The sequence below is a fragment of the Cyclopterus lumpus genome, chromosome 25, assembly GCF_009769545.1.
Source record: "Cyclopterus lumpus isolate fCycLum1 chromosome 25, fCycLum1.pri, whole genome shotgun sequence".
Classification (NCBI taxonomy): Eukaryota; Metazoa; Chordata; class Actinopteri; order Perciformes; family Cyclopteridae; genus Cyclopterus; species Cyclopterus lumpus.
In genome coordinates this window covers 6,872,225-6,885,344 of record NC_046990.1, presented here as the reverse complement: position 1 = coordinate 6,885,344, position 13,120 = coordinate 6,872,225, and the positions used below count along the sequence as shown (strand labels likewise).

The 13,120-nt window shown below is 47.9% G+C and overlaps 1 protein-coding gene across 1 annotated transcript in view; it reads right to left on the bottom strand.

Annotated features, from left to right (window-relative positions):
• Positions 1 to 13,120, bottom strand: part of LOC117727940 (vacuolar protein sorting-associated protein 13B-like) — a 305,167-nt gene that overhangs the window by 72,196 nt on the left and 219,851 nt on the right. Inside the window, exons 35-39 of the mRNA XM_034528491.1 lie at positions 9,574 to 9,915; positions 8,523 to 8,937; positions 8,174 to 8,311; positions 5,378 to 5,487; positions 1,686 to 2,025 (exon numbers count right to left, since the gene is read on the bottom strand). Of these exons, the coding sequence (XP_034384382.1) occupies positions 1,686 to 2,025; positions 5,378 to 5,487; positions 8,174 to 8,311; positions 8,523 to 8,937; positions 9,574 to 9,915 (1,345 nt within the window). The remainder of the gene's footprint in view (positions 1 to 1,685; positions 2,026 to 5,377; positions 5,488 to 8,173; positions 8,312 to 8,522; positions 8,938 to 9,573; positions 9,916 to 13,120) is intronic.

The window sequence follows — 13,120 nt, the reverse complement described above, 5'->3', positions numbered from 1 at the left end:
AAGGGGGTTCTCCTATGAGGACTAAGAGCGTATAAATAGTAAAGGCATCTGAAATCAAAAAGAGTGGGAGGGGATTAGCTTTTACATGAGTACAATTGTCTCGAAACTCTTATTTCTTTTTTCCATTGCGCACACAGTTCCAACCGTGTTTATCAAGTCGACACATCAAAGATGGATGAACGCTGAAAAGCTGGTGAAAATCAGAGCATTGTGTCACTGTGCAGTTATGCAGATTTGAGTAAACAAAGTGCAAATTGTTTGAGGTTTTAATTAACATTTTCGCCGATAATTTTATCTGAAGTAACCCAATATAACAACATCTGTCAAACAGATGCAGGCACTTAGGGAGCTCCGGCTCCAGCTCCGTCCTCGTCCCCCTGCAACCCCGGTCGACAGGGGATGTGCCGAGGTACAAGCCGTCTTCGCACATCATCACGAGTGTTCCCTGTTATTTCCTTCACGTGGCATGTCAGCCCCCCCTCACTCTCTTGTATCTCTCTGTTTCCATCTGCTGTCCAATTTGGTAGACGTGTCAAAACAATAGCAAAAAAAAACTGAAACGAAAAGAGTCCCTGATCATCTGTTACAGTCGGCTCACACCCAACGGCACAGAGGAATTGGATGCGTTTTGAATTTACATTAGCAGTTCTGATTGTCCAAATGGAAACAATAGTCGTGTGGATGATGAAGGCGGGGCTCGGTCCGAAACACGAAAGCAAAGATCTCGCTCTCACACACATGAGAGCGTCTCACAACAGCTTTCAGATCCAAGACTAACACAAACAGCTCACTTTACAGTACTGACATACCTTTTTTTTGGCAGACTGGAGCTCTGCTAGCATGTGTAACATTTTTTACTGGAAGCAAAAGTGGTATTTTGCTTCCAGTGTGAGCGAATGACAGAGAGGTGGGGAACACAAAGAAGGGCGGGATGGTTTGACAAATCTAGTCAGTAGAGATACCGATCAATATGTATTCAGAATGGATTCATGCTCTTTATCCAACCTGCTATTTAATTAAACTCAATGAGGAACAACAGCTAAATCCTGAATACATTTTTATCATATAAAAGTGTGCTCGATATATAGCTCTTTACAATTTGTCCACATCAATATCTGTCCGGTGCCACAATGACACAGAACAATTTTTCCTCCACTACATTTTCATATTGGCTATTCTCTGTGTAACTGTACTTCATTTCCAAAGGGCCTGGATCAGCCCCCTGATGGCACGCGTGGTGAGCTCGGGTGTGGGGCAAATGACACACACACAAAAGAAAAAAACATGTATATTTAGTGTAGCGCATTACTGAGTCTTGTGGTTTCTTTCAAAGTTGATGAAATCTGCCAAATGGGGTGAGGTCATCGCAGTTGTTTCCAATGTAGCTCCACCTGTTTCAAGAATTTCCTTGAAACAAGTGGCAATGTTTGCAATGGATCACATCACTGTTTTGACTCATTTTCACATGAAGAAAAAATCAAATAATAAAGTCAGTAATTTAAGGTCCAGGCCCTTGTTGCTTTGGAGTGAGACAACATGGGTCCTGTACTGAACTCAGAGAACTTCCAGTAGGAGGTTAGAGAAAAGACCAGAAAACCTGCAGTGTGCCCACGTCAGCTCATGTCATTTTTTCTGTTTTTGCACCAAAAAAATGAAAGATGTGTGCTTTCTCTTTTTTTACTCACCCTCTATCCTCAGCCCTGGCTTCATGTTCACACTTCCCGTCATGGTCGACAACGTCACCGTCACGCTGGGCCTCATTGGATGGGCCTCCGTCTCCATGACGACGACTATCTGGGCGGTGTGGAGGGAGACCTTGTGGAAGGACAGCGCCGGGGCCCCGACGCTGCTGGCTTCCCCCGGGGCAGAGGCCTGGTGGTGAGGCTCCGAGCGAGAGGAAAAGGCCCTGGGCTTCGCCGGGGAGGAGTGAGGGGTGGAGGGGGCAGACGGGGGGGTGCCGGAGGCGTCCCACGTGTGGTTTGGCAGCACTTTCTTCAGGTAGGCTTTGGCCTGCTCCAGCTTTCGCTAGCGTGGGTTGACTTTCAGAGGGCGCGACAGCTCCACATTCACCTCAGCTGTGGAGGGAGGCAGAAAGAAAGAAGACGAGGGAGAGGGAAAGATGAGTGCAGCAAAGAGACAAAATATAATGAGGCTTTTTTAAAGTGCTGTCAGCAACACTTTAAAAAAACGACAACTTCCCTGAACAGTGTGTCGAACAGTTTGTTAGGTAAATGTTACCTCTTGTGCTCAACCTGACATATTTACTACTGAAGGATCAAAAAACAGTGCGGGAAGTAGAGCGAGATAGAGAGAGAAGGGAGAGAGTGAGACAGAGAAGAGAGAGAGACAGAAGAAGAAAGAGAGAGAAGAGAGAGAGGAGAGAGAGACAGAGAGAAGAGAGAGAGAGAGAGAGGACAGAGAGAGAGACAGAGAGAAGAGAGAGAGACAGAGAGAGAGAAGAGAGAGAGACAGAGAGAGACAGAGAGAAGAGAGGGACAGAGAGAAGAGAGGGAGACAGAGAGAAGAGAGGGAGACAGAGAGAGAGAAGAGAGAGAGAAGAGAGAGACAGGGAGAAGAGAGGGAGACAGAGAAGAGAGAGAGACAGAGAGAGAGAAGAGAGAGAGAAGAGAGAGACAGAGAGAAGAGAGGGAGACAGAGAGAAGAGAGAGAGACAGAGAAGAGTGAGAGGAGAGAGAGCGAGAGAGCAATGCTTTTGGGAAACTTTTTTACACCGGGACCAAACCTGAATAAATTCACCGTTGGATTTGAGCCCCTTGCTTTTTAAAATGTCCCCCTGTTATTTGGAAAACCCGTCATAAATGGGACACAATGCATTTTCATGGTGCCATCTCTCGTAAATCAAACTCTGAACCCTTTCCTCCTCCTCTAATCACCCAGCTCTGCATGCAAGGACCTGTTATAGAACAGCTGCGTACGATCCCAATGCGTTTTGTCTCCTCGTCTTGTGTGCACATATACACACAATCACTGTGACATCCCAACGTGGAACACTGCTGAGGAGCAGAGGAGAATCTTTTCTTCATGCCAGCCGCAAAAAAAACCAGAATAACTCTCTCTCCTCTCTCTCTCTCTCTGTGTGTGTGTGTGTTGTGTGGTGCACTGCAGCCTTCAAACACTTGACTGGAATTTACAGAGACACGTGAATTAACTCAATGCCGTTTTACACCACTTGCATTATCCCATTTTTCCACTTGGTCATGATGATGGGAGAAGGGAAGCGGCCCCGAAAAACAAGTGCAGCTGTTCTTCATGGCCTCATCAAGGCACCAGTGTTTAGAGGTTTTTAGGCCTCCCGTCTGTCTCCTCCCCAGGTAGGAGCACTGGAGGAGGACACACACACACACACACACATCACACACACACACACATACACACACACCACACACACACACACACACACACACACACACACACACACACACACACACACACACACACACACACACACACACACACACACACACACACACACACACACACACACACACACACACACACACACACACACACACACACACAAGCCCGGCTGGAGAGGAATTGTAGGAAAAAATAGGTGGAATTTGCTGTGCAATGTAGTTTATCATTTCCACTTAACTTATCACCAGGAAACTTTCCAGTGGTGGAAGAAATAACCCCACGTGCAGATGTTCATCCAGGTTCCCCCCGCCCCCCTCCTCCTCTTCTTCTTCTACTTTCACCCTTTCATTTTCTCGCTCTGTTTCATGTAGCCCCATCCTTCTACTTCTTTTCTCAGCCCTGTCTGTCTTTTACTCTTCCTCCATCCCTCAATCTAATCAAGCCCTCCCCCCTCTTTGTAATCACACAAAGCTGTCTCTGATTCACCCATTCAGGGCCAGCGGCAGGGCCCTGCCTGGGTCTCTGCACAGGGTGACCTGGTCCTCATTATGGATTGTCCTCTGGCCCTCCATTACCTGTGTGTTCAGAAACTCACCTGGAGGGAGCAGTGTGATTGATACAGCTTGCTTTGAGCTACATGTTTCAGTGTTCCTTGATATGGGACCTGCATCTTGGGTAAAAGGTCTGGTGGGGTTGCACATCACTGTGACATGTATTTGAAGGAACCTCCCAGAACCTAAAGGGATTTGAGGCCTGTGAATTGAGCCACCACATACAGCGTTTAGTATTCAGCAATGACTTGCAGGTAGGGATAGTAAAATCCTAAATATTCACTAATAACACTTATGAACAATGGGACAAGGAAGTAGAACATGCAGCTTATTAATTGCATTTTATTAAATGACTCGAGGCATGCAACATACTGCAGTTCTGCTGACTGATACCCTTCTTTGACAGATCAGTAAAAGGAAAGTCTACGTTGTCAAAAGACATCAGGATAAACTGCATCTGACTTCGTTGATTTAGGCTGTGTGAACTCAGTGAGAAGCAACTCTCCATGGAGGGCCGTGCAGAGGGAACAGCATCTGTACATGCTCCGCTCCCCCCCCCCGCCCCCGGCTTCATCCAGCAACCGATGGAGAGCATTTTTTTACTGCGGTGGAGCGATGCCAAAAGATGAATCTCTCGCAGAAGTCCAATAAACCTCACATCACAGCAGTATTGGCTTCGAGTCGAGTGCATCTGTGTCGTTTTTTTCCCCGACGTTTGCTTGTTTCTCCGGAGACAGACTTGCGCATCGGTGCTCTGTGTGGTTTCCACTATCCAGGCGAAGACGGCATAAAACGAGGAAATTAAAACCTCAGCCAAAAAGAACTAAACAAAAAAATATATATTAACAAGCCATGACAGACTTGTATGTTTTACAGACTGAGCTGCAAAAACCCTACATTTATGGATTAAGATGTGACGCAGCATTGCGATAAAGACCTCTGAAACACTGTCAAGTGGAGAACTGAATGTTACGAAAGTGCCCGTTATGCTTTAGGAGGAGATTTCTTTTTGAAATTCTTTTTAATTAAAAAGGAGGAAATATCAGTTATTGAACGCGCCGTGGCACTTTCATCGCCGAGCATGGGGGAGTCGAAAGAGGGCTTTTCCAGCACATACCAGTGTTTTTATTGGGAACACCTTGGCTTCAGTCATAAGACTACTGGCTGCTTTTAGCACAAGGAGCAAAGCGTCAAGCCTAGAGGTTGAGAGGTGGTGTCGTGCTCACATACCTTTTAAAGAACAGGACTTAATGTGAACAGGCTGGGGGGAATCATAGGCCGGCCCTTCTCAGGTGTCGGCCTCTATTAGCGCTGGAGAAAGTGGGAGATCAAGGTCTGGCAGAGGCACACACACACACACACACACACACACACAGAGATCAAATATGGTTATTACCCAGGTTGCCGTGCCTCTTTTCTGGCGAGGTCATGCCTGACGCCGTCCTCACTTTGAACCTGGCGTTGGGTATGTGCGTGTACATTGTTTTCATTCCCACCCCACCTTTGATTTCTGGAGCCGGCTTCGACGCTTGACTCTCGTCAAGAAGAAAGCCTGCGTCTGACAAAGGTGGCAATGTGTCCAATTACACAGGGTCCGCATGTGAAGGGTATGTGTGTACGTCTGTGTTTTTGGAGTGGATATCTGTAGAATCCCACAAAAGAAAAAGCCTCATACCGAGTAAGGCCAGTGACACGCTCCTCTGAGAGCATCTGACTCGAATTAGACGGGTTCTGGACGGTTCGGAGGGGCACAGGCTTGTATACAGTAACTGACAACATTTCTGCGAGCCCACGGCTTGACGGGAACCAGGGACACGGGAGAGTAATGGTTCCAATTTGTTCTACCTAATCTATCACCTGCTGCTTCTTCCGTCTCCAAGTGGTAGCAGTTACATCTCTGGACTCGCTCACTGACCCGCTCAAAGACTGGAGCCGAGTAGGAAAGATGAGAGAGGGAGAAGAGGGAATGTGTGTGTGTGTGTGTGTGTGTGTGTGTGTGTGTGCTGGCTGGTCAATTACTGAACCCAAAGATGCTCCGTAACAAAGATGAAGCTACGCCGAGGGTTTGAAATGGTATACACTTCCTGTCTCCCGAGGTCATGGGCTGTTCGCCGACATCGAAACCCCAGAAATGTAGACCCTTGCCCCCATAGGCTTAACAGTAGTCAGACCGACAAGATTGGATAGAATTAGAATGGGTTATATTTGTATAATCTATTTATATTTCCTTTTGCTAACATTAGATATTTGCACAGCGATATTAGAGTTAGCTAGGGCTAACATGTGTGCGTTTGCTGGTCAAGCCTTGAACCCTCCCGGTTTACAAAAGTGGCTTCCTGTATGTATCTGCATTAGCAGTGTTTATACACACATGTGCGCGCGCACTGAGGGTCAACACTGAACCACCATCCAGCTCACAGTACACACGTTACAAGTGGTTCCCACTCGGCATCCTTGGGAGGGCAGCTGATTGGTCTCGGCGAATAAATGCTGCTGAAATTGCGAGCACATTGCCGTAAACACGCAGCAAGACGTGGCCTCGCGGCGGTCTGCTCTCCGCTTGCGCCTCGTTGGAACAATTCAAAAGGTGAAGCGCCGTCGAATCAAAGCCGGGCCGCCAGACATGATCGCACATCGCACATCGCAACGCACGGCGACAGACGAGACCAGGGGATCGGTGCTCCTCCTGCTCCGGTTTTCACTCATCCTCTCCGCATCTTTCCTTTGTTTGTTTCCTATTGAAATGAGGTGAATCCAAACAATAAACTAAACTGAGGCATCACAACTTTGACTGTAACTGTCTTATGACTGATGCTGATGCTTCGGTTCAGGTTCAAACAACAGGAATTACTGTTCTCCACATAAAAGTCAGCATCCGTTCACTCATTCGTTGCAACTTCTTCCTTTGCTCCCCCATCCCTGGATAGGATAATTATCTCCACCAGAGAGGACAAAATGTGTGTGTGTGTGTGTGTGTGTGTGTGTGAGGGGGGAGACCAGTAGCATGTGTGGTCAATTCCAGATATTTCCAGCCCAGCCTGACCCGGGGCAAGCTCACACTGAGCCTGGATCCTGTCTGAGTCATGCGGGAGCGCGTTGTTTACGTGCACATGCATGCAGGAGGAGGATGAATGTGAGCGATTGTGATCGAAACACCTGACTGGGACCGCGCATACGTCGACATATGCGCATTTAACCAACACACCGGCGTCAGCCGGCGTAATGCAATAGAGATGTGACCCCGTTCGGTGAAACATCCTGTTAATAAAATCACATTAAGTCATAGAATGTAATGTAATTTCTCATAGATAAATACACAAAGTGAAGCAGAATCTATTTAAATATTGATTTAACCTTTGGAAACAATCATCTGCTGCTGTTCCTCCTTCTAGTTCTTCTCCACAGGGAGAGGTCAGCGCAGTACATACTCTCTCTGTGGAGGGACGCGCTCTCTTTCCATCGCTACATCAACCAGCCTCTCCTCCCCGCGCCAGACGGGAATCAGATTTATTTATTCATTTACCGTTACTGATGTAATTCTTGCCTCGTGGAAAGGTTGCTCGCGCTGTAATTCAACAGCTGGCACCATCTGGAACGAGCAGGAAGGGTCGGTGGCGTGTTTGCACAGAAGGTCCCGCATTGCGTCGTGTGATTCCAGGTGGACGGAGAAGCTGGGGGCTCTTTTCTCGCCGACAGCAGGAAGGAATTGTGTGAGGGCGCTTGCTGCTGCCCCCCCCCCCCGCAAACCATCTTCAATAACACCTACGGTCGGACTATATGTCAAGATTGTGTGTCCGTAGCATCTGCAGCATCTGGCCCGCTGGACTCAAAGGATGTCCCGCGCCTACGCACGCTCCCCATGAAAACCCTCGCTGGGATAACAAGGTTGCACACACTGGAAAGCCCACTCCGCGCTTTGATTCACTGCTGTAGTATTTGGGTAGGATGTCAGCCACACCCTTGGGTCAACAACCTTAGCTTAAAGCTGCTCATATGGATATCATATCAGTCTAAAAATAGACAACCAAACCCTGCAAAAGGCAAATCCACAGGACGTTACACAGGAGGGGATGTTGTAAGAGCGATATTAGACTGCTCATCATGTGCCCACACAGCTACTTTGATCAGTGTGTGTTTTCCCCTGAAAATGAGATTGAATGTGAAACGGATACCGTAGAAATAGTAAAGGAGCGTGTTAGCGTGTTAGCATGAGCGGCATGTGTTTGAGTGTGCGCAATCCCCACCCGGTCCATTGAGGAAATCTTTGATCTGGAGGCAGAGCAGAGGGGGAGGGATGCCCGTCTTACTGTCCGATTCTCCCGATACCGTCTGCAGCCAAAACACGTTGTAGTCCAGAGACTCTGGCAGAGTCTTTCCTGGGTCTGAATGAAGCATTGAGAAGGAGAAAAGATAGAGGGCAGGTCAGATATTTAACACGAAAATGTGTCATATTTGCTAGTCTGATAGTCGTCTTTTGAGAGTATAAAGGTGTTCATTCCTTGTACTTTAAACAAAACAAATCTGAAGATCCAAATCCCACCTGTTACTCTAACCAGACCCCTGTACCGATACCCCCTTCCTGATCTCTCTTACCTAAGCACTTGTAGTCAGAGGCCACCCCTCTCAAGGCCACGTCGAACACAGAAAGCTCCATCCTCTGCTTGCGGTGGTGACAGCTGAGCTGCGCCGAGGGTTGCATCACCTGGATGTAGAGGAGGGGTTCGAGCAGCTGGTCCCCGGCCCCTCTCCTCCCCGGCTGCCTCACTATGGTCACGCCCAGCGCTTGGCGGGCCGAAGAGCGGCTGGGAGTCGGCAGGCCGACGAGGGACAGCAGGCCGCCCTTCAGCAGTGGAGAGGCCGGTCGGGAGTTGTTGCTGTTGAGGATGTCTTCGGCGGTGAGGCCGGCGAGGGAACCCTGGGCGTCCGGAACCGGTTCTGGAGTGGGGGAGGCTGAAACCGGAGGAGACTCGGGCGGGACCTCTGGGTGGTTGAGGGCACTTTTTCCCACCTGAGGTAGATGCAGAGATCGTTTAGTTTTAAGCAGTTATTTGAGGCATTGATTCAATGAGAGGCTGGGAACACGGTAACTCAGCAGCGTCAGTTTACACAGATCTTATCCACTGAACTAGCTGTTTACGTTAACATTGTACCACCAAATAAAAATGGCCACTCAGCAAATAGACATTCTTATTACCAAAAAGAAAAACCTGAGCGTTTTAAATGCCTGTGACAAGTGTGTTTGTGGGACAGTGTTGAGCGGGAGCCCAGAAGTATTTCACCTACATATCTGCCTGGATCAAATTACCCCTGAAATGAGTGCAAAGAGCAGCTCTTTAATACACATTATACATATATATTCGGCTAGATGGGCAGTGAGTGGACTAACCGTACGCCGAAAGCATAAAACACGTCATTATATTGGATTAAATTCAGTTCTATGAATGTGCACGGCATGAAATTCCTCTCGTAAAGTAATTTAAAATTGCAAAGTTGATTTGAAAACGGTGTAATATGATTCCTTTGTACGTCTACATCACCGCAAAAGCTCCCATATATGACACACATTGCTGTCGTTTAAAGAAATATGCACACATGGAAGACTGACAGGCGAGAGAGCCCTCCATGTCCTGCGCTCGTGGTCTACCTTGTCCCCGGGCTCCCTCTTCTCCGGTGTGCCGGGGTTGTCCGACGACGAGGGAGGGGCCTTCGGGATGCTGGAGCAAGCGTAGGTCATGACGGACAGCCTGCCGGCGGTGAGGAAGATGTCGAAAGGGATGAAGCTGAGGTTCTTGGTGATGGTGGACTTGCGGGAGGGCCGGACGATGCAGTGGTGGCTGGCGCCGCTCTGCTGCTCTATCTGGACGATGCGGATGCGGGCGCTGTCGCTGCCGAAGCCGCTGTCCTGCCCGGTCCCGCTGTGGCGCGACGAAGAGTCGCCGGCCGCCGTGGGGTCGCGGCGGCCGCGCTTCTGCTCGCATCGACGCACCTGTGCACAGAGACGGGAGAGAGACGCACGGCTGTGTTCACACTCTGATTATTAGTATTTCGGTTGCCTTTTCTTGACACCGTGAGAAACCTTTGTAGGCAGAGATGAGTTTTTCCAAATGTTGGTTTTAAAGAACGATAAAGAAATGCTGACCAATGCAGTTTGCACACATCTGCTCTGTTTTGATGTCATCTAGATACAGTTGAATAGACAGAACATGATAAAGTGCACACACAAAGAGAAGTTATTAAATTATCAGTAAAAGACATCATTTGCCAAAAGTAGAAGCTAAAAAACTACGAACAATCTCTCTCCCAAATAAATGTATTTAGGGGAGATAAGGAAGACTCTAAACATGTGCAACAGCTGGATGTGCATTCAAACAAAGTGCATTATCACAAACCAAAGCAAGATGCCGTGTTAGAATCGCAGCTTCAAATAAAAATAGAGAGCATCTTTTTTGGTTTTCTTGTTAGGATCCTGACATTACAGGAAGACGCAAACCAAATAACTGGTTTCATTCAAACCATGGAGAAATGGACCAAAGAAGGGGATGATGATCGTGTAGCCACAGAGACGGCTCTGGGGTATTTTGTATTTCTTTTTTCTTTTTCTTTTTTTTAAAGCCTCAGAATCCAACCGTTCCGTGCAGCGGCTACGACTCTAAAAGGGTCCGGGGGCTTCGTGCTCGGCTCCGACTGACGGATGTCGGGAGAGTTCCAGCTGCGTGGCAATAAAAAGCTTTCAGTGACAGAAGATATAAATCAACTTTGAGTCGGTTGCTGGGTTTTGGAGTGTCAATGAAAACAGGCATCTTTACTCTGCTACCAAAGCGGGCCCATCTTCGAGACTATAAAGAAGCCGCCGGTGGCCACCGGGGGCCACCGGGGGCCACCGGGGGCCACCGGGGGCCGGGAACGAGGCAGACGCACACAACTACCTACCGAATAATAAATCACTGGACAAGTTTATATATCGAACTGACACACAAAAAAAAAAAGAATTGAAGAAACCGAAGCACGGAGTATATGTTTGTAGATGCTGAGAATAAAAACACTCTAAAAGTACTCCCTTTCCTTCTCAGAAAGCAAACATGGAGAATAAGAGGCAAATGTGTCAGTTTATTCATCTGTGTCATATCAAGAAGATAGCTGCAGGTCTGTCAGGTGCATCGTGAACAGACCCGGTCTATTAATCGTCATCGTTTCCCCCCCTCCCCCCATGTTCCCCATTCATGTTAACAGGTACAACGTCAGGTTCAATTAGCTACTGCTGGCTTTTGAAACACGACTGTGATAAATTGAAAATAGAGAAGAGACGTACGGAAAAGAGAGCTCTCAAAAGACCAAAGGTATGTCCCCCTCCCATCCCTCCAACCTGCACATGGTTGCCATTACTGCATGGACTCCCAGACCCCACCCCCTTCTCTACATCGCTCCCTCCCTCCCGCTCCATGAGATTTTTTAAATGTATATTATTGCTGTGGCGGAGATAGTGTTTCAAGACCTCCAGGCAAATGCTAAACCCACTGGCAGCACATTAGACAGAATACTTGACTTATTAGATATTTCCTATTCTAAACAGTGTCATCAAAGGCTGAGAACAAGAGCCATATAAAACGCGATTCTGCCCCGTCGGTCCGGGGCTCATGCATGGGGCTGCTATAGGATCGGCTAATAAGGACAGGATGTGTGCACTTCTTTTCTGCACAAATGGACCATTTCTCCGAGCAACGGGGAGGGGAGAGCGAAGGCAGAAACAGGGCCTCGTCTCCATGTGTGTCGTGTTAAGCGGGTGCCGAAGTAAAGAGGTATTTGCAAAAGGTATTCGGCAAAAGAAAAAAGGCAAAATGTCCACTCTGGGGACACATAAGCTGCACGGCAGCTGGGGAGAGACAGCGAGTGGCCAGGAGGAGCTGCCAGATACTCCTTTTGGTTTTTTTTTTGTAAACGCTCCTCCGTCTCTCTTCCCAAGCTCTGGCCGTACACATGCATTTACAATTACAGCAAATACCCCGTTTTCTCTTTAACCGCCACTACTAAGAGAGTGCCCCCGAAGCAAATTCTTGGTCTATATTTAGATGTGCTTACAAGTGGAATAACGGATAATGGGGAACACAACTGGAGGGGGGGGGGGCGTAGAGGAAAAGAAACAATGAGACTACAGCAGACCACAGCACACAGTTGTTCCTCAGAATCAATGCATGCGATCGCAAACATGCGATCGTCAAGACACATGAAGCCGGTTGCTTTCCTGGGGTTTGATCTCAGCTGCGCTTTTATAAACAGGATTACTTCATGGAGCTCTCAGGTACACACAGAAAACATAAACCCACGGGCTCAGCAGTCTATATTCTTTAACCTTTGGCCAATTTATTCATTGACAGCGGGCAATAAATTCAGAATACAAACATGCACTGGAGCTGCGGGGCCCGGTCCCAGCTGAAATCCACCTCTTCCAACCATTACTTTCCATTATATTATTATATACTGAAGCCCTGTTTCCAAATCCCAACGCAATCTCTCTCAGCGCACACACGCACACACACACGCACGCACGCACGCACGCACACACGCACACACACACACACACACACACCATCCAATCATGAGGTCATCCCCCAAGAGTCTCGAGGCAGAACATTCTGGGAAAAATGGAGGATAATCCCCAACAATTGAAAGCGTGAGTCTCCCAAATGCTGATCATACGGGAGTGCACCTGAGCTGACCTCTGACCCCATATTCCTGTCAGAGTAACCACGGAGCAGCTCGGCCGGAGTGGGGCTAATGCGCGGAAGCAAATGTCCAAATGTTTGGCCGGCCTGGTCGAAACATGACAACATCCCTTCTTACATGCCAAATAGCACATACGTACACGGCTGATCCTTTCCAGATGAATGAAGAGTGGGTTGCAATTCGGAGTTCAGAGATCAGGGAACATGAACATGTGGATGTTTTTAGACGGTCTCCAAGTCCATGGCGGTTGACGGGGTATAATGTAATAAATAAAGTCACAGTAACAAAGGGGACCATTATTCCTTTCAAGAGGGTCCATTTAATAGCCACACATCGTCACGGAAGTCTGGGCTATGAAATAAAAGCTTCATTAAAAAAAGAGCACCCAAGTAGGGTGCAAAGTAAAGAAAAGCAAAAGCACAGAAAATGTCATAAATACAAATGCGCTGTATTTTTAGGATGCTTAAAAG